At 46.9% G+C, this 26,037-nt stretch overlaps 1 protein-coding gene and 1 pseudogene across 1 annotated transcript; both read right to left on the minus strand.

The window, feature by feature from the left end:
* Positions 1–14,709: 14,709 nt before the first annotated feature.
* LOC117853713 (probable methyltransferase PMT27) lies at positions 14,710–16,431 on the minus strand (annotated as a pseudogene).
* A 7,322-nt stretch (positions 16,432–23,753) lies between these two features.
* Positions 23,754–25,369, minus strand: LOC117851949 (B-box zinc finger protein 20). Its single transcript, XM_034733859.2, has 3 exons — positions 24,904–25,369; positions 24,401–24,799; positions 23,754–24,301 (listed from the first exon to the last, which is right to left on the minus strand). Exons 1-3 carry the CDS (start codon positions 25,105–25,107, stop codon positions 24,017–24,019), a joined length of 888 nt encoding a protein of 295 aa, XP_034589750.1. The 5' UTR covers positions 25,108–25,369; the 3' UTR covers positions 23,754–24,016.
* Positions 25,370–26,037: the final 668 nt, after the last annotated feature.

Here is a 26,037-nt window from a genome sequence, read left to right on the forward strand (position 1 = left end):
CTGAAGACTTGGGTCGGGAAGAGCTGAAGCATCCTGAGCAACAGCGGGCTCTCAAGGCTCAACTGTTCAGAGAGAACTCGATTTGACGGCGGCCTTCCTTGCCTCTGTTCGCATGGAGATCCAACCGCCGCTGGCCACTGAGCCGCCACGACGGACCGCTCCGGCGTCGACGCAGCGGCGCAGCAACAGGCTTGCGGCACAACCTCTGAACACGGCGGTCAGAGCGTCCAAGAAAGGGGAAATTCTCGCAATGAAGAAACTAGGAATCATAACACAAGATCAGGAAGCCTCCCAGATCACTGACAAGGAGTTCGACAAGTTCTTGGTGTCCACCATGCAGCCACACCATTTCGCTGCTCTTCGAGATATCTTCCCCGCTGCAAACGACCTTTCTGATCAGGAGCTGCTACAGCTCACCGCTCAGGCGTCGGCCGCCCTCACTGCGTGACCGAGCCCGTTTGCTCCCTCTCTGTTGTAATCCTCCATGGACCAGCCTAATATTCAATTAAGTAAAAAAGAATACTCTGAAATAAAATCACAACATTTTGGTTTGGAACGTTCGTGGGTTGAATGCTCGCTGCCGTAGAGACGCACTGCGAACGATGGTAGGAGACTCAAACATAACAGTGGCGTGTCTCCAAGAGACCAAGCTGCAAGACGTCTCGCGTTTTCTTGTCTGCGAGATGCTTGGCTTACGTTTCACAAGCTTCGCGCAGCTCCCGTCTACGGGTGCAAGTGGTGGCATCCTCGTCGCGTGTAGAGGCCCGGAGGTTTCATGCTACACCGTTCACACTGGCCGGTTTTCCATCACTGTGAACATCGCCCTGGGCACGTCAGATGATCAATGGAGTCTCACCACTGTGTACGGGCCACAGCTTGAAGCAGAGAAGCTTGAGTTCCTAGAGGAGCTACGATCGGTACACAGCCTAGTGACGCCGTTGTGGGTAAAAACAGGAGATTTCAATCTCATCCTAAACGCTACCGACAACAACAACGAAAACCTGAACCGAAGGTGGGCGTTTCAGAAGGCTGGTGGACGACTTGCAGTTGAAGGACATGTACCTGCATGGGCGCCGTTATACGTGGAGTAACGAGCGCGTGACCCCAACTATGGCCAAACTCGATAGAGTCCTCGTCTCTGTCGAATGGGAGATGATGTTCCCCGGTGCATTCCTGCAGGCGCTTTCCTCAGACATGTCGGATCACTGCCCTCTCCTCCTTGCAACGAACGCCTCCTTCAGCGCCAAAACTCGGTTTCATTTTGAAGCATGGTGGATCAAGCTGCGGGTTTATCTCGAGGCAATGCAACGGGGCTGGACGTGCCCACCCAGAGTGTCAGACCCTTTCACTGTTCTTGATCTCAAGCTTAGAAGCACGGCACGCGAGTTGCAGAGCTGGAGCCAACGTTCAGTTGGCCAAATCAAGTCGCAGCTGCTGCTGGCCAGAACTCTGGTTTCTTGGCTGGATAGAGCTCAGGAAGGGAGACAGCTCACCCTAGAGGAGGCAGGCCAAAGGAAGGAACTCAAATGTAAAATTCTCGGTTTATCTTCCCTTGAAAGGACAATGACAAGACTGAGATCGCGAATGATTTACCTCAGAGACGGGGACGCTAATACAAAGCTGTTCCACATGCAGTGTGGCCACAGAGCCAAAAAGAAATTCATAGCTCAGTTGGAGCACAATGGTGTCCTAGCAGTTACTCAGGAGGAAAAAGAACTTGTGCTGTTCACATACTTCTCTGAAATCCTGGGCTCACGGGTGCAAAGAACAGACTTCATCAACCTGTCTGCATTGGGATTCCTAGCAGCAGACCTGCAGCATCTTGAAGTGCCATTCACTGAGACTGAGATTTGGAACACGGTAAAGATGATGCCCAACGAGAAAGCACCTGGGCCGGACGGGTTCATTTCTGAGTTCTACAAATCAGCTTGGCCTGTGGTTAAGAATGACATAGTCGCGGGTTTCAATGCCTTCTACAGGTGTTCCTGTGCACAGTTACACAAACTGATTCAGATCTGCCATGGAAACTGAAGGACCGAAGGGGCGACCAGAGGGGGGTGAATGGGAGCCTATAAAAATTCTCAACGAAAACAAGGCCTATGTCCCAACCGCAACCCCAAAGCACACGGTGCGTTCAATCGTCAAGATGACGCAAGTCAACTCGTGACTAGCTCACCCTAGGAACGATAAGAGACGCACAAATTACAACGAAAATATAGCATGAATCGATTCTATCAAATTTGCACGGATGAGACAAAACAAGAACACTATTAATCACTTACTTAAGTGGGCATGGAAGGATTAGCAATTGATAAACTAAGAATGATTAACGCAAGAGACAAAATTAATTAATTAACCACTAGACATTGTTAGCAAAAGACAAACGTGATTAAAGTGCTAAACAACTTTACTGGTAGTTGCATGAATTAAATAAGACAAGATAAAATAAGAAGACTCACAATGCTTGGCGCATGTCTGTAGGCCTGGTGCATGCATTGGCCTGGTTTCCTTCGTGCATGGGCCTGCAGGTCTGCTTTGCTCGAATGCCCAGATGGCCTGCTAGCTGGCCTCCTTCGCGTCCTGAGCTGCTACCTGGCGAAGCTGGGCCTAGTGCACTGCTGCACCTGTCTACCTACTGGGCCGCCTTGCTGGGCCTGCTGTAGCTGGCCCGCGTGCACGTGCTGCTCTGGCTCGCTAGCTGCCTCCCTTCCGTGTTCCTGCGCACGAACAGACAGAGGGAAAACAAGAACTCCAAGAACACCACTCAATCTTCAAACTAAAAATACTCCCTCAAAATTCCATGAATCGAGAGAAAACTTGAGCTATAGATGCGCAACCACAAGTGCGAATAGATCCATGAAAAAGATCTCAAAAAGCTCAAGTATCCATCACGGATTTTACAGAAAATCGAAACCCTAACTCAAGAACGCGATTTGGGAAAAACTCAAAATCAAGCCGGATTCGTGAGGGATTTGAAAGGGGATCATATCACGAATGCTCTCCAAGGTCCTAGCAACATTTCCCTTCAACCAATCTCATGAGATTCGGGCTCAAACGTGATGAACGAAAAATCCCCAAAAATAGTTCCGAAAATAGGGAAAAAGAAAAACGCTTGGGAATCAAAGATTTAGCACGATTTGAGACAACAAATAAAGCTAAATCACGAGAACATCTTCTATACAAGATGAGGACTAGCCTCCTCCCTTCATCCACCCACTAAAGATGAAGAAATCAAGAGAAAAGAGTAATCACTCCCTAATCCCCCTCTCTCCTCTCACTTTAAGCACATGACTAGCCTCTAAGCAAATAGATAATGAGTTGCTAAGCCAGGAGGTGCTTAAATAACCAGCCCCCATCCCTATTTATAGTCCAGGACGAAAGACTATACTACCCCTACAGCTACAACTAAGATAACTACCCACGCAGGGGCATTTTGGTCCAAGTTTTTATCCGCGCATCGGACGGACACGCCGCCTTCACGACTTTGCTTCGCCTCGACGCAAGCTTCGCGATGACGCCACGTGCCCTCCTTCTCGAAGCTCCGGCCGCACCGGGCTCGCCCCCGGTTTTGAGGCCCAAACCGGGAAACCTGCCTGCGTGGTGGTTTTGAGGCCCAAACCACCCAAACCGTCCATTGACGCGTGTCCGGCCTCCGCCAAGCCTCCCGCTTGACTCGACCAACGCCGTCTCCATCGTGTCATGCCCTCTTGCCATTCCGTGCACCATGTGGACCGCCCGTGACTTCGCCCGAACTCCTCGGGTCCATCGGTCCAAGCCTACTCGCGTTCATCCTTCACCGTCCTTGGTCCATCGGCATGAACCTTTCGCTTGACTTTCACCGCACGCCGTCGACCGCCACGTCGCATCCTACACCTGCACATCACAAGCCAAGAGCAACATCAAACCAACACAACGTTGTCAATCACTCATCATCCAAGGGTGACCACCATTGGTCCTCAATCTCCCCCTTGATGAGTGCATTGACAACACCCCACAAATTCATAGTATTGAAACAGAAAAATAAGAAACTCAAAATAAAAAAAATCTTAGTCCCCTAAGATAAGGGCAACGGCTCTACACAACTGAGACAAAATCATGTGATCCCTCAAGAAGAGGCAGAAAACGGGCTCAACACCAATCACATGAAAATCCAAACTCAAATCAAAAATCTCAGTCCCCTAAGATAAGGGCAACGGCTCTACACAACTGAGACAAAATCATGTGATCCCTCAAGAAGAGGCAGAAACGGGCTCAACACCAATCACATGAAAATTCAAACTCAAATCAAAAACCGGCTCCTCAAGAAGAGGTAAACAGCTCAACGCGACCGGTACAAGAGCATAAGAGCATAACAAGAGCACATCAACAACTCACAAATACTCCCCCTGAACATATGCACTCCCCCTGAAAACATGCATACATGCAAAGTCTCCCTCTTGATAGATGAAAGAATTTGTGTAGATTTCTCTCCCCCTTGTTGACAATGCAACCATCAAGAAAAGGATGAAAGCACAAAATGCATGCCATGGAAATGCAGAACCTAACAAGCTTCTCAAATATATCACAATGCACTCTCAAAGGCTACTAGGGAGATAAAGCTTGATAGATCATAAGAAACAATAGCATCGCCAACAAGATGATATCAAGTTACAACAGTGGAGGTGAAACAAGTATCAAGTTTTAGCAATGTACAAAAAGATCACCACATGAGCATTCACCTAGTTAAGAATCACTCAAGCAAGAATAGACTAGTCCATCAAGAGCTCATACTAGGAAAATCCATTCTCAACAAGAGATCATTGCAAACACCCACATATGCATCACAAGTCATGTTTAAAGCTTGTTGAAACCATGTGTCTACTTCTTTTGGTAAACATCTTGTAACAACTAAGCAAGCAATAATATCACATTAAGCACAAAAACTTGGTGAATTTATGAAGTTTTCAGCATATTTCTTTTCAGTATTCACACAAATCAAAATACATGAAGTGCCTTTGCGGCACAAAGAAGCCATGCTTCCCCAAGGGGTGCATCATGGGCTAAACATTTGCAATGATACCTAGATCTTTTACCCAATTGAAAAGAACACGAATTCCAAACAGAAGCTAGATATGGAACCAGTATTCAACCAAGGGCAAACCATAACCAAGCATCTACTCATGGGTGATAAGCAAGTTAATAGAGTAGAATTTAGCATTAAATTTCAAAAACAGTTATCTCAACAAGTGTACAATATCATCAAGAGCATAACTGCACATTGCATCAAAATCACCAACCACAGCACTAGCTCACAAGTAGCATAAGGGAGTACACAAGATATATAGGAGAAGCTCATCTAGTGCAACATGATACAAAATGCAAAATGATACAAAAAGCATGGAAACTAAGCTAAAATGATACAGATGAACAACATGCCATACCCAAATGTGAACTAAGGTAAAGCATGACATCATGTTCATATGTATCATCCACCACAATATATCACAAAAAATAGCATGATAAGATATACATGAAGAACTCAAAGTTATCATGAAAAAGTGGCTATCCTACCATGTTTTGTACAAAAATGATACAAGTATAATACAAGAGAAGCTCCAAAAACCCAACTCAGAAAGGAAAGCAAACACCCAACTCCCCTCGCAAACGAGCAAAAGTGGCTTGATCCAGGGGTTTGGTGAAAATGTCCGCGAGTTGGTTTTGGGTAGCAACATAGCCAAGGTCAATATCCCCTTTCTCAACATGATCTCTCAGAAAATGATATCTCACATCAATGTGTTTAGTTTTTGAGTGAAGAACGGGGTTCTTAGCTACACTAATGGCACTCATGCTGTCACAAAGAAGATGTACACGAGTAAAATCCAAACCAAAATCTCTCAAAATGGAAATCATCCAAAGAAGCTGAGAACAACAGCTAGCAGCAGCAACATACTCAGCTTCGGTGGTAGACTGAGCAACACTAGATTGTTTGCGAGAAGACCAAGAGACCAAAGACGAACCGAGAAACTGGCAAGTACCCGAGGTAGACTTGCGATCCAAGCGACACCCAGCAAAGTCCGCATCGGAGTATCCCCGGAGCGTGAGTGTCGAGGAGGCAGAATACCACAAACCGAACTCAGGGGTAAAGCGGAGATACCTCATGATCCTCTTCACTGCTTGACGGTGAGATGTCCTCGGTGAAGCCTGAAAACGAGCACACAGACACACGGCGAAGTGTATGTCCGGCCTCGTTGCCGTCAGGTACAAGAGGGAGCCGATCATGCTTCTGTACTCCTTCTGGTCCACTGGTTCACCATCTTCATCTGCATCTAGTGCCGTCGTCGTACCCACGGGTGTGGAGAGTGGCTTAGCATCAACCATGTCAAACTTCCTCAACACGTCCTTCGTGTACTTCCCTTGGTGCACGAAGGTTCCTTCCTTGCTTTGCTTGATCTGTAGCCCGAGGAAGAAGGTCAACTCACCCATCATCGACATCTCGAACTCCCTGCTCATGTCATCTGCAAACTTGGCAACTAAAGCATGAGAAGAACCACCAAAGATAATATCATCCACGTATATCTGAATAATCAATAAGTCATTGCCTTGCCTGAGGAGAAAGAGTGTTTTATCAACTGATCCCATTTCAAACCCATTCCCAAGCAAAAAGGATTTCAATCTAGCATACCACGCTCGGGGTGCTTGTTTTAGGCCATAGAGAGCTTTCTGGAGTTTGAAAACACGATCAGGATATTTAGGACTCTCAAAACCAGGGGGTTGTTTCACATACACTTCCTCCTCTATGAAACCATTTAGAAAGGCACTTTTCACATCCATTTGGAAGAGCTTAAAACCTTTAGCCACGGAGAAGGCTAGAAGGATTCTAATTGCTTCCAAACGGGCAACAGGGGTAAAGGTTTCCTCATAATCTATCCCCTCTTTTTGGCTAAAACCTTGGGCAACCAACCTCGCTTTGTTTCTCACAATCAACCCATCCTCACCTTGTTTGTTTTTGAAAACCCATTTTGTTCCTATAGGATGACAATTTGGAGATGGTTCAACTAAAACCCAAACCCTGTTTCGCTCAAAATTCTCCAACTCCTCATGCATGGCATTAACCCAATTTGAATCAGATAAAGCATGTCCAATATCTCGGGGTTCGAAAGAGGCAACAAATGCAGAATGTGCAAAGTGTGAAATCTGCCTAGAGCTGTGCCTAGTGGTGCGTTCATGTAAGTTACCGATCATCTGTTGTAGAGGATGACGACGCTGAATGTGCCGTGGAGCCTCTTGCTCTGAAGTCGCCTCCCCCTCAACAGTAGCTGGATCACTCTGATCTTCTTCTTCTTCATCCTGTAGTGGTACTGGTTGATGGCTTGAAGTAGTGGAAGTAGAGGTAGGGCCATCAACTCTCGTAGTTGAAGTAGAAGGTACAGGTGCAACAACTGGAGCTCGGTCAATCTCATCATCCTCTTCCTCACCACCATCTACACGCTCTTCCTCTTCCTCAAATATGCTTTGCCCCATTTCATGTTCACCTGCAACTTCAAAGACAGGAGTTGTGCAAGGCATAGTTTCATCGAATGTAATCTCACAAGTTTCCAGGATTCGGTTAGTTTCAAGGTTAAGCACACGATAAGCACAACTATGAGAAGCATAACCAAGAAAAATCCCATCCGTAGAACGAGACTCAAATTTATCCAAATTTCCTTGCTTGAGAATGAAACACTTGCAACCAAACACCCTCAGGTGACTCACTTTGGGGGAACGTCGATGCATCAGCTCATAAGAAGTTTTCTACAGGAAAGCTCGCAAAAAGATTCGATTGGACACATAGCAAGCAATGTTGACGGCTTCGGCCCAATATTTTCTAGAGTCCTATGCTCATCAAGCATCGTCCTAGCCATTTCACAAAGGGTCCGATTCTTCTGTTCAACAACACCATTCTGAGGAGGGATATAAGGTGAAGAAAATTGGTGTTCAAGACCAAGATCATTGCAAAAGGCTTTAAAACGAGCGTTCTTGAATTCTGTGCCATTGTCACTGCGGATAGCTCTCATGACATCTTTTGGTCGCTCGTTTCTCAACCTCAAGATCAAATCTCAAACAAAAGGAAATGCCTCATCCTTAGATTCCATGAAGAAAACCCATGAATACCTCGAAAAATCATCAACGATCACAAGCACATACCACTTCCCACCGACTGAACAAACACGAGCTGGACCAACAGTGTCCATATGCAACAGCTCGCCTGGATGTTCAGTCATCACCTGATTCACAGGTGGATGGGAAGCAGCAACCATCTTCCCATGTCGACAGGGAGCACAAACAAGATCTTTCTCAAACTTTAATTTGGGCAAACCATGAATAAGATCCAAACTACTCAAGCGGGAAAGCAAATCAAAGCTCAAATGACCCAATCTCCTATGCCATTTCCAAAGTTCAGAAGATGAGCCAGCCACTAAACACCGAGAGAGACCAAATGACTTGGAAAAATCAACTCGAAACACTTGACCCTTAGGGACGATCATACACACAAGATCGCCTCGAGAGTCTAAAATCCTTGAGGTCCCTTGCTTAAAACGGACCTCAAAACCATCATCAAGCAGTTGCGACACAGAGAGCAAATTGAAACCAAGAGAATCAACTAGAGCAACTCGCTTGAGTATGAAATTCTCACTCACCTTGATAACACCTTCAGACAACACCTTACCTTTACTATTATCCCCGAAAGTGATGTACTCCTTGGTCATCACCGGGGTGAGGCTGGAGAAGCATCTGTGATCACCGGTCATGTGTCGAGAGCAACCGGAATCAATAAACCACGTGTTCTCTAGGCCTCCGACCTGCTCAAACAAAGGGAGACCAAGGATGAGCAAATGACTCAACACTGGGGTTAGAAAAACAAGTAGAATACCAGTGTCGAACCATTTGCTCAAGAGTGGGGTTATCAAAATCAACCATCTCTCGTCTCATAGGAGGACTACGGCCAACGCTAGGGGGAAAACGTGGTCCGTTGTAGCTCCGAGACTCAAAGCCACGACCATATTGTCCTGGGCCATATTGATCATGGCGAGGAGCATGCCTAGCAAAAACACGCGAAGGAGCAAAACGCACACTATCCACACGACGAGGTGGAGGAGCTGCTCTAGGCGCATGTACACCATGAGAAGGGTGGTACATGTCTCTGTTGCCCCACTCACGCTCACGCCTCAAAGCCTTCTTCTTGCGAAAGCAAAACTCCTCAAGATGACCCCATCTCTTGCAATACTCACAGTGGAATCTAGCAGGCTGTTTTGGCTGAGGATTCACTCTAGGTTGTGGCTTGTCTTGGGGTTTTGGTGGAGGTTTCTTAGGAGCAATATCTGGAAGTGTGTCAAGTTTGTTCTTGAGGTGGTTTGGCTTTTCCACCCAAATGGCTTTCTTGGGTGCTTTAGGTGGTGTCTCAATGAAAATTCCATCTCTCACACACTCAGACAAGTTTTGCTCACAAGCTGGATTGGGTTGCTCTCTATTTTTAGTGGGTGACTCTCGAGGGGTGTAGTCAATTGGTGGCTCACACTGATTGTAGCTTGATTTCTTTCTCTCACCACTGTTTTGACCCATTCTCACACAACCCATCAAAGAACTTGTGCAACCCATTAAAAAGACATCCCTTCATAACCGACCCAAGCCCAAAACCATCAGCCCTTTTGAACTCCTGAATCATCATGCCTAACTGAGGTTCCCTACTTGACACCCAACTAAGAACAATGCGCAAGTAGGAGTTTTCATCCTCAACATGTTGCAAATTAAGCTTGAGTTCAGGACAAACAGTGCATTCAGGAAGTTTAGATCTAGCAATAAACTCAGACTTCTCTAAAGCACTAAGCTTAGCACATGCATCATCTAACTGAACTTGCAAAGCAGGGCAAGACTTACATGCACTAAGCAAAACAGGCCTATTCTTGACCTCATCTAAAGCAGCCCTAGTCAAATCCAATTCATCTACCAACAAAGCATGCTTAGATTGTAAAGATGCAAGACTAGCCATATGAACACCACATTCATCACACTCAACAACATCAGAAACAGTAGAAGCAGATTTAAGCATGTCTATCTTAATCAAGGCACTTTCTAACTTAGCCTTAAGCTCAACTCGTTCTTTAGCAGCCTTCTTAAGCAGTTTATCTTGATTGATTAGGCAATCATTAAGTTCTTCTACTTCTAGAGCTAGTTGTTCAGGAGTAGACTTTACCTCAGTTTCTGTGTCGGAGTCACTTTCCTTGTCATCTTTCTTGGAGTTGAGAGCCATGACACAGTACCCGTCGCGGTTCTTGTCGGAGTAGAAGCAGAGGCCATTGAAGTTCTTGCCGTCCTTCTTCTTTGCCTTGCGGTCGTCGTCCTCCTCGCTTGAGCTTGAGTCGGTGTGGTCGTCGGTGTCGGAGTCGACGTCGCTGAGGGAGGCGATGAAGGCACGTGCTTTGGCCTTCTTGCGATACTCCTTCTTCTCGCGGTCGGTGTACTTCTTCTTCTTCTTGGTGCCGTCCTTGTTCTTGTGCTTGTTGTAGTCGTACTTGCTCTTGGTTTTGTTCTTGTCGGGGCAGTCGGCGGCGAAGTGGCCTGGCTTGCCACAATCGAAGCAGTTGTTGTTGTTCCTTCGCCTGTTCTTGCGGTTGTCATTGAAGCGCATGAATCGCCTCGTGATCAAGGCGAGCTCATCATCATCAAGAACCTCCAGCTGCTCCTCTGAAACAGAAACCAAAGAAGACAAGGCAAACAACATAGAAGAAGAGTTACTCAAAGACTTAGGCTGTCCAGAGCCTGACATGAGAGCCATACTATTTGGATCAGTAGGGCCTCCTTGTTTTGCTCGGAGCCTCTTGTCAACCTCCGTGGATTTCAACTTGGCAAAGAGTTCATCAATGGAAAGTGTTTCATAATTCGGTGACTCGATGATAGCATCAACCTTCGTACCCCACACTTCGTGATCCAAGGCATGCAGGAGCTTTAAAGCTCTATCATGATCAGTGTAGGGTAAGACGGTGATATTTGCTTTCATCTTGTTCACAATAGCCAAGAAACGCTGAAACAAAGCATCGGCAGACTCACCAGGCAAATGAACAAAGTTCTCATACTCACGCCTATAAGTCTCAAAGAGTCTAGCCTTCACCTGACTGTAGGGTGCAGCGGTCGAGGAAGAACGCTCAGAGGTCGCCATAATAGGTTTCGAAACCGATTAAGGTATGGAGAAACCTTAACCGACTCTGATACCAATTGAAGGACCGAAGGGGCGACCAGAGGGGGGGGGTGAATGGGAGCCTATAAAAATTCTCAACGAAAACAAGGCCTATGTCCCAACCGCAACCCCAAAGCACACGGTACGTTCAATCGTCAAGATGACGCAAGTCAACTCGTGACTAGCTCACCCTAGGAACGATAAGAGACGCACAAATTACAACGAAAATATAGCATGAATCGATTCTATCAAATTTGCACGGATGAGACAAAACAAGAACACTATTAATCACTTACTTAAGTGGGCATGGAAGGATTAGCAATTGATAAACTAAGAATGATTAACGCAAGAGACAGAATTAATTAATTAACCACTAGACATTGTTAGCAAAAGACAAACGTGATTAAAGTGCTAAACAACTTTACTGGTAGTTGCATGAATTAAATAAGACAAGATAAAATAAGAAGACTCACAATGCTTGGCGCATGTCTGTAGGCCTGGTGCATGCATTGGCCTGGTTTCCTTCGTGCATGGGCCTGCAGGTCTGCTTTGCTCGAATGCCCAGATGGCCTGCTAGCTGGCCTGCTTCGCGTCCTGGGCTGCTACCTGGCGAAGCTGGGCCTAGTGCACTGCTGCACCTGTCTACCTACTGGGCCGCCTTGCTGGGCCTGCTGTAGCTGGCCCGCGTGCACGTGCTGCTCTGGCTCGCTAGCTGCCTCCCTTCCGTGTTCCTGCACACGAACAGAAAGAGGGAAAACAAGAACTCCAAGAACACCACTCAATCTTCAAACTAAAAATACTCCCTCAAAATTCCATGAATCAAGAGAAAACTTGAGCTATAGATGCGCAACCACAAGTGCGAATAGATCCATGAAAAAGATCTCAAAAAGCTCAAGTATCCATCACGGATTTTAGAGAAAATCGAAACCCTAACTCAAGAACGCGATTTGGGAAAAACTCAAAATCAAGCCGGATTCGTGAGGGATTTGAAAGGGGATCATATCACGAATGCTCTCCAAGGTCCTAGCAATATTTCCCTTCAACCAATCTCACGAGATTCGGGCTCAAACATGATGAACGAAAAATCCCCAAAAATAGTTCCGAAAATAGGGAAAAAGAAAAACGCTTGGGAATCAAAGATTTAGCATGATTTGAGACAAAAAATAAAGCTAAATCACGAGAACATCTTCTATACAAGATGAGGACTAGCCTCCTCCCTTCATCCACCCATTAAAGATGAAGAAATCAAGAGAGAAGAGTAATCACTCCCTAATCCCCCTCTCTCCTCTCACTTTAAGCACATGACTAGCCTCTAAGCAAATAGATAATGAGTTGCTAAGCCAGGAGGTGCTGAAATAACCAGCCCCCATCCCTATTTATAGTCCAGGACGAAAGACTATACTACCCCTACAGCTACAACTAAGATAACTACCCACGCAGGGGCATTTTTGTCCAAGTTTTTATCCGCGCATCGGACGGACACGCCGCCTTCACGACTTTGCTTCGCCTCGACGCAAGCTTCGCGATGACGCCACGTGCCCTCCTTCTCGAAGCTCCGGCCGCACCGGGCTCGCCCCCAGTTTTGAGGCCCAAACCGGGAAACCTGCCTGCGTGGTGGTTTTGAGGCCCAAACCACCCAAACCGTCCATTGACGTGTGTCCGGCCTCCGCCAAGCCTCCCGCTTGACTCGACCAACGCCGTCTCAATCGTGTCATGCCCTCTTGCCATTCCGTGCACCATGTGGACCGCCCGTGACTTCGCCCGAACTCCTCGGGTCCATCGGTCCAAGCCTACTCGCGTTCATCCTTCACCGTCCTTGGTCCATCGGCATGAACCTTTCGCTTAACTTTCACCGCACGCCGTCGACCGCCACGTCGCATCCTACACCTGCACATCACAAGCCAAGAGCAACATCAAACGAACACAACGTTGTCAATCACTCATCATCCAAGGGTGACCACCATTGGTCCTCAGAAACATATGTAGCTTGACTTCGAGCAGGACCCGGTACTGAAACAGCTGTTTCAAGCTTCAATTCAGGTGCAGATCGGTGATGGCAACTTGGCTCTGTTTTGGACCGATTGGTTGGCTCAGGCATCGCCGTGCATTCTAGCACCGGAGTTATGCACCTTGATCAGGCCACGAATCAAAAACCGGAGGACAGTTGCACAGGGATTGCACCAAAAGCAGTGGATACAAGATATTGTCGGACGCCTAACAGTAAAAGCGCTAACTGAATACGTCGCCCTTTGGCATCAGATGCAAGGGGTTCAACTCTCGGTTGGTGTGGAGGATACTGTCACATGGAAATGGGATGCTTCAGGGTCCTATTCTGCAAAATCAGCCTGTAAATTTTTCTACAGCACCTCCGTGCTATGATCAGCAGAACCGATCTGGAAGGCCTGGGCACCTCTGAAAGTGAAAGTGTTCATGTGGCTCGCTATCAAGAACAGACTTTGAACTGCCGTCAGAAAGCAAAAACGGGGCTTGCATGATCATGCAGATTGCGCCCTATGTGATCAGGAGCCGGAGACCGCTGATCACCTCTTTTCTAGGTGTTCCTTTTCAATGCAAGTATGGCACAGCGTTAGTGTAATGCTCAATCTGCACAACGCCGTCCCGGCGCGCGAGGTGCAACTTCTAGACTGGTGGCTCGACCAGAGGAAGAGCATACGCGTGGCCAAGAGAAAGGGTTTAGACTCGGCATTCATGTTGGTTTCATGGAAGCTGTGGAAGGAACGCAATGATCGGGTTTTCGTCAGATCATCCCCGAAGAACGCCGTGCAATTGCTAGCTGAAATCACTCAAGAAGGGCAACTCTGGTGTGCCTCCGGGGCCAAACATTTAGCGGCAGTAGGCTGGCCGGCACCGACAGCAGCTCCGGATCACCAACTCTGATTTTTGGTCATCAATGCCCCCTTTCTTCTGTTGCATCTTTTGCGTAATGTAACCTAAACGATGAACGAAAATCGTGTGCGCGCGCCTGGGAAGGCCCGCGTTGTAAACTATTTTCTTCTTAATACAAAGATACACAACTCTCCTGTGTATTAAAAAAAACTCAATTTGGTTGTAATCGGCGAACGGTGGTGAGCTGCGGCTCGAGATTGCCGATTACCTCTATTTCCACCATTAATCCAGCTACCAAATACGTACTATATTCACGAGTGTATTTCTGTGAGTTGCAACAATCTGAAGAAGACACACGTGCGTCAAGCCGGAAATCTGACGAGACTGAACTAGGCATTGCTGAAACAGAGCTGAGGTCTGATGGCTGACCTCTCTTTGATCTTGGAGAAGAGGTGATCAGCGTGCAGGAGGTCGTAGGTTCTCGGGCTGAAGGACTCGCACCAGTCATGATGGATGCCGAACAGCCCGCGCTCGAAGACGATCGACAGCGTGTCGGGCGCGTCCACGTTCACGATGTTCATCACCCAGACCTTCTTCTCCCGGAGCGCAGCTGCAAACGGCATGGAAGAGAGAGAGCCATGCCGTCAGCATGATCATAGCACAATCACCACTCACCAATGGAGATGGAAATGCTGGAGCGACGGGTTTCTTCTGACCCTCCGTATGCGCGCGGCTCTCATGTCCATGACGTTCCTGACCCTGGACCAGTCAGCGCCTAGGTCGTTGAGGTATGACCTGTCGACGACGCGGCGCCAGTGATCGTAGTCCACCGCGAAGTCCTCCGGCTCCGGCTTGCCGTACACCCCGGCCCGCGCGGCGTCGAGCCAGTACGGCGGCGTGCGCACCCGCCGCGGCCACTCGACGGGCCACGCGCGCCGCGCTCCGACGGGCCCGTCGGCACGCGGTGCATGCACGAGTTGAGGCTGAGGCGGATGTACCACGCCGCATCGGCGGCGGCGTCGTCGCTGCACATCGGCGGCTGCTGCCGCCTCCTGGCCTCGTAGCAGTCGTTGGACGCCGGCGCCGATGCCGTTGAGCCGGCCTTTCTTGATCGCCGCCAGCTCCCAGCACATGGATTTCGTGCACAGACGTTATCGCTCTATGTGCAGATGAACAGAACTCCATTAAGCGTCCGCTGCCTCTGATCGATCAAAGTCCATTTCCATGGTGAGAAATGATCAGTACTGAAACGGATGTTTATTATCCACACGTGCCTTTCCAGATCTCGACTTCCTCCGGCAGCTTCTGGTACACCGGCGTCGCCGACCAGACGAAGAAGCCGCCGGGGCGCAGGACGCGGTTCAGCTCCAGGAGGAGGGGCCCACCTACACACAGACACAATCACACAATGTTGTTGCCTATCGTCGTCGGCAATGGTCACATCTGAACGAAGTGGAAGGGAGCGGCGCGGCGGCGTACCGTCGGTGTGCCAGGAGCCCAGGACACGCGGCACCGCGCGCAGTGGACGAGGTCGAAAGCCTTGCTGGGGAAGGGTAGGCGCTTGGAGCCCCTGACGGCGGAGATGGCCGGGATCCGGCGCTCGAGCGCCATCTGCACCTGCGCCTCGTGCTCATCCTTGGGCGCGAACGACACGGTCGCCACGTCGCCGTTAGCAAGCACGTGCCGCCGCCGTGGAAGGTTAGGTGCTGCCCGCTCACCTTCTGTTTTAGCAAGCAGGGCGTGCAAGTGCAACAATGAGTTAGCGTGAGGATTCACGAGCACGTGCTGCATACCCTGTCTCGGCTCTTCGGCCACTCGATGGGCTGGCGGTAGCCGCCGGAGAGCGGGACGAGGCACGTGGGGCCCTCGTCGGGGCAGTGCCGCTCCCGGTGCACGTACCGACGGAAGTTCTCCGGCCGGTCGCAGCTTCTTAATGGCCTTCTCGTTGTCCAGGCACGGGATGTAGATGTAGTCCGCGCTGGCCTTCAGTCTTCACGTTGCACACCGGCCACTCGTGCTCCTCGCCGCCGGCGCCGCCTGCAGCCGTCCCGACTGTCATTGCCGTCCGCCTCCTCGGACACCGCCGGCTTGCCGGCGTCGCCGCCATCCCCATTTCGGTCACGGACAGAAAAAGATACTGACGAGACACACTTCATGACTAGATTGCGCCAATGTTGCGAGAAACCTAGAGCTTCCATCACCTCGTCCAAATACTTCCGTTCAATCCGATCATATGCTTTCGCACATGCTCCTATTTTTCCTTTCTTCTTCCTCAAATAATGGACGCATTCATATGCAATGATCACATTATCAGTTATTAATCTACTTGGCACAAATGCGCTTTGCTCCTCCGAAACAATGTCATCCAGGATCCTTCTCAGCCTGTTGGCCATTGCTTTGGAACAGATCTTATATAGCACATTTTACAGAGATATGAGCCTATATTGCGTCAATTCTTGCGGGTTCGTCACTTTTGGGATCAGCACAAGAAGTGTTTTGTTGACATCCTCTGGCATCTCAACCCCGTTCAAGAAACCCAACACAGCTTCCGTCACATTGCCTTTAATTAAATCCCAGTTTTTGTGGAAAAAACCCTGCATTAAAGCCATCGACTCCAGGAGCTTTGTTTGGTTTCATATGGAATAAGGCAGCTTCCACCTCCTCACCAGTGAAGGATCTGTCTAGTAGCTCATTCATTTGGTCAGTCACCTTCCTCGAAACATGTTGACACACCAACTCCAGTTCAAGGCTCTCCTGTGCTGCAAAGAGATCCATATAGAATTTACTAGCCATTTGCTCCAACTCCGCTTGTGCAGTCGCCACTAACCCGTCTGCTTGAGAGCTCTTATACGATTAGTAAGATCTCGCGCTCTCATTTTTGCCTGAAAGAACTCAGTAGTGTTACGATCTCCTTCTCACAGCCACTAAATTCGTGATCTTTGCTTCTCCGTAGTTTCCTTCCTCGCCAACATTTCTGATAGCTGCTGCATTAAGGACTTCTCCTTTACTGTCGGACCCCGATATAGTGTGTGGCTGCGATCTTTCTCTAGCTCTGCCCGCAGCCGCTTGATATTTTTTTTTAACAGACCCGAACACATCTCTGTCCCAACCTTTTAAAGCAATTTGTAACGAGGACAGTGTCGACGAGAATCCCATGGCTTCGTCCTTGCTGCTTGGTTTACGTGCTCCTCGCCTCCTCGGCTTCAACCCCTTGATAGCAATGGTGGACGGCGTGATCGTGGAGGGCACTGGCGGCCTGGTACAGACGTCGTCGGTCTTGGGGGAGCCTGGTTGTCCAAGGATGGATGGATTATTGGGCTCTCCTAGCTCCTTCCTCCGCGCGCCGCGCGCGTGCTCCTCGGCTCCGGCGACAAGAGGTCCTCCACCAGTGGAAGGATCCCTGCCCCTGCACGTTGAGAACCTGATGTGCAGGTGGTTGGAAGGTCTTATCCACCTGAAACGTGTATGAACCTGGACGTGCACTTACAGTTACTGCCTCGTGTGATCGTGTTACGTGCATGAAGCACCAATGCAACTTGTTAGCTTCTTTTCTTTTCTCGCTTAGAGACAGCACATATGACCCGTATTAACATATATGGCTCACATGATTATACTTAAGGTTTTGTATACAAAATCACGTCAAGCAAGTCATCAAGTTGAAAGATTTTCGCATATTTGCACCTGGAATAAATTACGTAAACCTAAAAAACAAAATAATTGTACATATAAAAAATTATATAAATTTACGGAACAAATATGTATACACCTAAAACAAATTATATTACCTCACAGAACAAAATAGCTTATACAACATCGGAAAAAATATATGAACTTACAGAAGAAAAGATGTATATACCTCGAACAAATTGCAAAACAAGTATTTATCAACCTAGAGCAAATTGTATTAACTCATTGAACAAAACTTTGTACACTTGGAACAAATACATTATGGATATAGAAAATATATTATAATCCATGAGTTGACATGATAGACTAGTCCAGTCTATAAAGATAAATAAATACGCCTGCATCATGAATAAATTAATTTACAAAATAGCTCCACATGCGAACAAATAATTCTATACGTAGAACAAACACGTCCACATCATGAACAAATTATTTTTGCATACGAGAAAAATATATACAGAAGGCTAGTGGCACACAAATAAAAAGAAAGAAAAAACAAAATGGAAAAAGAAATAAAAATAAAAATAGAAGATAAACATACAAAAAAATAAAAGAAACATTTTTTATAAAGAAAAAAGAAAACCCAGTGTTACCAAAAGAAAAGAAACGAGAAAGAAAAAAAATAAACGAAAAGAATTAAAAGTTTTATTACCAAAGACAAAAGGAAAATGAGGAGAAAAGAAAAGATAGAAAAATAAAGGAAAAAGTTCAAATTACTTCCCTCAAGTATGACCAAAGTCCAGATAACCCTCTAAACTATGTTTTGGTTCAATTTACTCCCTGAACTATGATATTTGGTTCCACTTACCCCATAATAAAATTTATCATTTTTGTTTCTCCCTACACAAGTTGAATTTTAATTTGAGATTTTGCAGGATGGTAGTAGACATCATATTATATATTAAAAAAATATTTTATGAATTTTTCATCATTAATTTTAGATAATTTTTTATCTCAAGGATAAAATTTATTATTAAATATCCTACCCTATTAAAATAATGATAAAAAAATAATGATATATTTTTTTAACATGTCTTATGATGCCTGCTATCATCCTGCAAAGTTTGAATTTAAAACTCCACTTGTGCATGGAGAAATAAAAGAGACAAATTATGTTAAGGGGTAAATTGAACCAAATAATATAGTTTAGGGTAAACTGAAGCAAGAAATACTTTAGGAGGTTATCCAGATTTTGGTTATACTTGAGGGGAGTAATTTGAACTTTTTTCAAAATTGAAAATAAAAGGAGAAGGAAAAAGGAAGGAGGAAGGAAAAAAACCTCTACCACAATGGGCCTCGTCCTACCCCACGAAAGGTGAAAGCAGTGGTAAACAACAAATATGAACATGGTGTTGGCATCCTAGCGCGTTGTTTTACTTGATCCTCTAAAAACGCATTCATATGCATCAAAGGCGTAGCTTCAGTAAAGTGGTCAGTACTTTGCCAGTGTTTCTTTATTATTGGTTCAGACTTCTCGTATCCATACGATTGAGACTACCGTTGGCTTGAGGGTTCATCGCGTTTGATTCACGAAACAGCTCGGGAAAGCAAAAGCGCGTAGCACTCGTACCCAAACTGAATATGCTCTCGAGAGAATTAGATAATGTTTTTTTTTCTAGACGGGACAGCAATTGTATATTTTATAAGGTAAAGATAGGTTAAAATATATATATTGCTACAATACAATGTGTGCAACATTTGGTGTGGGGCTTGTATACCAACCAGTGCCAAATTAGAATTCAGATGAGACAACTGATGGAGTTGCTTTGTTGTAATAAGACTATGATGCACCCAACCAATTAGCTTAGCTGCATTAGATGGACATCCCTAGTCATGTCCCTGCCCACCAAGTTCATGCAAGTGGCATCATATTCATATCCCATCAGCAATATCTGAAAAAAAAAACTTTCGATGAGTTGCTCTGATTGATAACAACGGAAGTGATGGGTGGCTCGTCGCGGTTTCTAGAGCAGAACAAGATACATTCACATGATTGTCCAAGTTGCCACCTTGGGTGTACTGGGGCATCTCATCAAACAGCTGAAGCCTACCCATCAAGTGCCCATATATACAAATTCCTCGGTTTCGTCGTTGGCTTGAGATAGGTTGGGATGGATCTGAATCTTTCAGGTCGTTTTCGCGTTGGCAGATGATGGAGACTGCAGTGCAATAAGCCAGCACATCCCACCACTAGCTGCATCAAACAAACTCGATAAACCGCACACTCTTCATTGATTTGATTGGTTAAAAGCAAGCTAGGGAACTTTATGCCTATTTGGTTAATGGTGGTCAACTAACTTTGTTCTACTCGGAAGCATCATACTTACAATAATATTTCGAAACTACTAGTACTTAGTACTATGAAACATTGCACCGGTTCCAAAGAATTGCGTTCACCCTGTCAAATCCAGTTTATTTTTTAAAAAAAACATTGGGAGGGCAAGGCAAATTTTATCTGATAGTACTACATCGAAAGGAAGCCGACTCTTATTTGAAAAATTGTGTTAATCCACGGCCGGCCAGAGCGGAGGTATCCAACGTAACAGTGTAGGTGAGCCAGGAGGGGAAGCGCCACAGTGTTTTCGTTGACGGAGATGTGTACGCGTGCGCCACGTGAAACACTGCACGGCGACGCTGACGCGCCACCCGCCGCGGCAACGCCGGCGGCCGGCGGTGAGCGTGGCCATCAGCAGAAGCTGAAGCTCTGCGTACAAGAATGTGGTTCTTGGACCTATATCAACAACGGAAAAGACAACGATTTTATTTCTACTGTCCATGTTGTCGAATTGGGTTTGAGATTCGAGCTAGAGATCTTTGGCAAGCGAGGCAGGGGAGTTGAGTTTCGATTACATCGAGAAGCACCGTGTGTATCTTCTGTTAAATACAGCATAGATTTCAACCACTTTTCCGGACAAATGCTAGTAAACCACCCTCGCTCATCTAGTCTAGAAACGCATTTTTGGCACGAACAACAAACCGATCTGAATGAAAATGAAGTCATCTTTTTTTCCGGAGGAAGAGGCGGCCATCTGACGCCAAGCAAAAGGAAAGAACAGTTGCTAAAGCTCTTCTTGACAGACGGTGGATTTCCGATATTGTCGGATGGCCAACAGTCAATGCGTTGTTGCAGTACATCCAATTGTGGCACATAAGTGACACTGTCCTGCTTCAACCGGGGACCGAAGACATTGTTTCATGGAGATGGGAAGCTTCAGGCACATACACGGCAAGATAAGCCTATCAATTTCTGTTTCAAGGAGCTGTCATCTTCCCTGCAGCAGATGCGATTTGGAGAACTTGGGCACCTTTGAAAGTTTAGTTTTTCATGTGGTTAGCCGTCAGAGACAGGTTGTGGACTGCTGAGCGAAGGCGCAGAAGGGGGATGCAAGATAGTACTGAGTGCGCTCTATGTGATCAAGGAATTGAGACAGCTGACCACCTCTTTGCGTCATGCTGCTATACCCAGGAGATTTGGTTCGCAGTCAGTAGGATCCTGAACATCCATATCCAAAGTCTTGGAACGATAATAGCTGACTGGTGGATGCAATTGACAGTGGGAATGTCCAAGCATAGGAAGAAAGGATTTGATTCATCGTTCATGTTGATTTCCTGGACTATCTGGAAAGAAAGAAATGATAGAGTATTTGGCAGATCGTCAGCCCAGTCAGCTGCACAACTGATCACGTCCATCCTACACCAGGCTCAACTGTGGATTGAAGCCGGCGCCAAACACATGATAACTTTGGGATGGCCGGCAGCAACTGTTGGGACTAGGAGCCAGTAGTCATTTGGCCTAGTCAGTTTTTAAAATTAGTCTGTTATTGTTGTTGTTGTTTTTCCATATGTAATACAGCTTCTACATCCTAACCGTGTGCGTGTGCCCGGACAGCCCGCGTTGTAAGAACGTTTGTTCTAATTCTTCTTCTTAATGCAAAGATACGCAGCTTTTCTACGTATTCTCGAAAAAAAGAAATATCAGGTGGCCTCCGAGTCTCCTCCCGTAGCTTCCTAGCTACCTGAGACACTCCGATCCCAAGCTGGCCAGCGACGACGTTTATTTCCAGCCGGAGCGGCAGCGACGGCCGGATATGCTCCAACCTGCAGCGTCCTCAAACGGCCTCCGATGCGACGGAGCCATGTGATACAGCCGCCTCCCAACCGGAAATATCTCTGCATGAGGTGATAACAAACTTGGCGTCCAGTTAGCTCCTCATCCCTCTCTGCTGATGCTTGTCCTTGCTCTAAACTGCTGCTTGATATTGGCTTGGAGAGCTGCCTGGGCAAGTTTGGCGGTGCCCTGAGATAAGCATGGGTGATAGTTTAGTCATGGTGTTTTGCTTGGGAGGAGCACGTATTTCTAGTAAAGAAATAGCGTATAGAGCTATGATAGATCGTGGTTTAGATATTTAGCTGGTGCATGCAGTTTCGGGTTTTGTTTGTCTTTGTTGGTTTTTAGTTGTCTTTTTCTGCAGCGCCAGTTGTATTTTCCTTTATTTTTTCTTCTTCTAATAAAAATTCAGCAAAGCTCTTGCTCTCGTCGTCCGTTAAAAAAAATATAGTTCAACTGTTCAAGTGTACCATAGACGACCTTTTTTAATTTTAACTATCTTTTGGAGATTTCCAAGGTCTGCAAAATATCTATATTGACATTACCTAACTGTATCATCATGAAAATAACTAAAGTGATCTTTAATCTTTATTCAAATTACCTACATATGCCACTATAATAAATAATCTGAAATAGCCTTCTAAATTTTACCCACCTCTATCAATATAAAAAGATAACAAAGTAATCCCAAATTTTGATCTAAATTACATGTCCCTATCATTGTGAAAAAGACTAGCCTTAAGATTTTGATGTTCCGGTGCCTCCGTCTTTGCCTGTACAAGCACGGGTGATAGGTGAGTCATGGTCTTCTGTTTGTTTGGGACACACATTTCTAGTAAAGAAATAGTGTGTAGAGCCGTTATAGATTGTGTTCTACTCCCTCCATTTCAAATTATAAGTCATTTCAAGAATCTTGAAGAGTCAAAGCATCTCAAGTTTGACCAAAATTATAGAGAAAATTATAAAGATTTATGACATCAAATAGGTATACTATGAAAATATAATTGATAAAGAATCTAATGACACTTAGTTGACACCATAAATGTTATTATATTATCATATAAATTTGGTCAAACTTGAGATGCTTTGACTCTCCAAGATTCTTGGAATGACTTATAATTTGGGATGGAGGGAGTAGATATTTATTGAACTGGTGCGTCTAATTCAAATGTATCAGAGAGGAGCCTTTTAAACTATCCTTGGAGATTTCCAAAGGACATCAAAAGAACTCCTCTGAGACAGTATACTGCTTTAAGATTCATGCGATTCATTTCTCATGTGACTGCATATTGAAGTACACAGCTCATGTCAAAACTTTCATTTTAGCAACCATCAGAGGTTCTCAATCTGACAGTAGTCATATGCAGATATGATCTCAGAACCTACAGACCGAGGCCACCTGCACTGTGGAGTCCCTTTGCAATCTAGTTTTGATCTACCGAGACTAGATGTATCGGTCTCACCTACAGAAGCATTTGAGAATTTTCAGTAAAGGATTTGTGCTCAGTGCTCAGCAAAAACAAGTAAATTGGGGAAAGATCGAAATGAGCAAATGGCACAAAACACAGGTCACCTGACACTATCTTATATACAAAGCCCTTAGTCTCAAACTGTCGCCCTGATTTTTGTTTAGCAAGGAAAGAAAAGAATCCTGCAAATAAGCTACCATTTGACTAACAAAAAAGAAGAAGAAAAGAGTCTTGCAAATCAGCTGCCTGAAAAACACACGGCTTGGTTTGTACTAGGATGCAATGCAGCGATCATGTTACTATAAAAATTAGCTCCTACAGCCGTCCATCTCCGGAGGCACACCATACAAGATCATGGACAAGACTAAAGAGCACGATATTTGTTGACGAGGTTTGTATAAAAACCACCTTAATAACATTGGTAATTCCATTAAGAGCTTTTCTCGTCACATGATCAACCCATTGTAACATTACCAAGGAGGTGGCACACATTCATGACAATCACTAGTTTTTACAATACGGTAACAATATCTCTGATAGCCTTAAACTGCACCGAGTTTAACTGTGATTGAGCACTGCTAGTAGTGGTAACTGGTAAGTATGCGATAACAACACAGTAACAGCAAGCTGATCACACACTGGTAACAGTAATAATGAAGTAGACAGGCGATCGAGCTAGCACGCCGGCCGGACTGACGTATCAGCTCAGAAGCATCAGAATGACGTCGCCGGCGGCCGCGCCTTCTTCGCCAGCGGCTGCGGCGAGATCTCCGGCACCGCGAACACGTCGCTGTCGCTGTCGCAGCTCCAGTGCCTCTCCCTCACGCGCCCCTGCTGCTTCGCCGCCGTCGGGACTGCAATGGACGCAGCAGACACCTTCTCGAGGCCCAGCGCGCCGCCGCCGTACCACGCGCCGCGTTTCCCCGGCCGGCCGGCGACCACGTCGAAGAGATCGGCGTCCAGGGAGGGGACCTGCTCGTGCTCGTCGCACCCGGCGTTCTGGTTCCAAGAACAGAGCCAAGATTGATCTTTTAGCATACGCCATCCCAGCTGTGGATAGAGCACGGCGAAGAGATCAGCTAGCGAGGCTACACATACCGAGGCGGCGGAGAACGCGGCGTCGTCGAAGAGGAGGTCGTCGACGCGCCAGCCGGGGCAGATGTTTGTGAGATAGTCGGAGATGCTGCTGCTGCTGCTGCCGCCGCCGGCGCCGGCGCCGTAGCTGTTGCTGCAATCAAGAGCCGAGCTCTTGGCCGTGCAGGAGTCCTGCGCGCAGATGGCGGCGGCGACGCCGTCGGGCTCGCCGGTGCCGTTCCCGCGGCCGCAGTCGTCAGGAGAGGGCAGCGATTGGTCGACGAGCGCAGCGGAGAGCTTGGCGCCGACGAGGAGGAAGCGGCTGTGCTTGGCGGTGAGGTCGTTGGCGCTGTGGATGGGGTCGTCGCAGTCGGCGCACAGGATGGCGCGGTCCTCCACGCAGAACACCAGGCCCCTCCGCTCCTGCAAGACGATGGCCACAAACAGATCGACCGTGTCAGCAGCCAGCTCCGATCCTCTCCGGCAGAAGCACCGGTCGGTGGGGTTCAGGGACAGGCGTGTGGCACCTTGCAGACGTCGCAGAGCGGCGCGGCGGCGGCGGCGGGGGAGCTGTCGCCGGAGGGCTGGAGGAGCGGGATGCGGCGGTGCTTGTGGGCGAGCTTGTTGGCGCGGTGGACGCTGCGGTCGCATGCTGAGCAGAGCGCGGCCTCGTCGGCGCAGCAGAGCACGGCGGCCGGCTCGGCGCCGCAGACGTCGCAGCGCACCAGCATGGCTGCGCTGGCTGGCGGAGACCAGGGCTCAGCTCAGGAGGAGATCGAGCTAGGCTGGCGGCACGAGGAGGAGAAGCTGGCTAGCTCTCTGCAGCTACCAGTGCCGTCAGAGGTTGAGAAAAAGGAGGCTGGAGGTCAGAGGCAGAGAGGACATGGCGGGATGGGAGTGGCGAGGTGGCCGCAATAATAAAACAGAGCAGGAAGGTGGTGAGAGATTAAATTATCCGCCATGACAGGGAGAGGCTAGATCTTGTTTGGGAAAGAGATTAGGCCGAGTTCGCCACCTGGTTTGGTTCTTTTGTTTTCTTGCCTCCATTGACGGCTTACTGCATGGCTCGGATCAAAAGCTAGCTAGTGTTTTTTCCTAAAGCGAGCAAGTAATTACCTGTGCTAGAGATTAGACCTAGATTTCTGCCCAAACTTTACTGGACAGCCTGGTTATTTTAACTGTGCTTTTGGACATAAATGAAAAAACAAGCTGCTTGCAGGACACAATTCTAAATTATGTAGACTAGACAAACATTACAAAATAGCAGCTTAATATTTTTTTAAAAAAATTATGAATTAGACTAGAATACTAAAGAAGACCAGATATTTACATGGTCAATGGTAGCGAGGATGTTTAGCTTCTAGTATATTCTTGAGAGAATGCTAGAGCTTCATAGCAATATACCTTTATTTTTTTAAAAAAAATATAGTTGTCATTCTTGTGCAAAAGGTACGACAAGTGTAGGTTACAAGTTACAACATCACAAGCAAAAGGTTATCCTCGATGATACCAAAAGGAGTCAGTAAAATTCCAAATGGTGCACGGCATGTGGATAAATTTGATCGAGCTTGTTTGCACAGCAAGTCCTCTCATCTCTACAGGCTACAGTACACACACAGTGTGAGCTGGGCATAAGGGAGTAGTCAACGCATGCCTCGGAT

The sequence above is a fragment of the Setaria viridis genome, chromosome 4 (assembly GCF_005286985.2).
Source record: "Setaria viridis chromosome 4, Setaria_viridis_v4.0, whole genome shotgun sequence".
Taxonomy (NCBI): domain Eukaryota; kingdom Viridiplantae; phylum Streptophyta; class Magnoliopsida; order Poales; family Poaceae; genus Setaria; species Setaria viridis.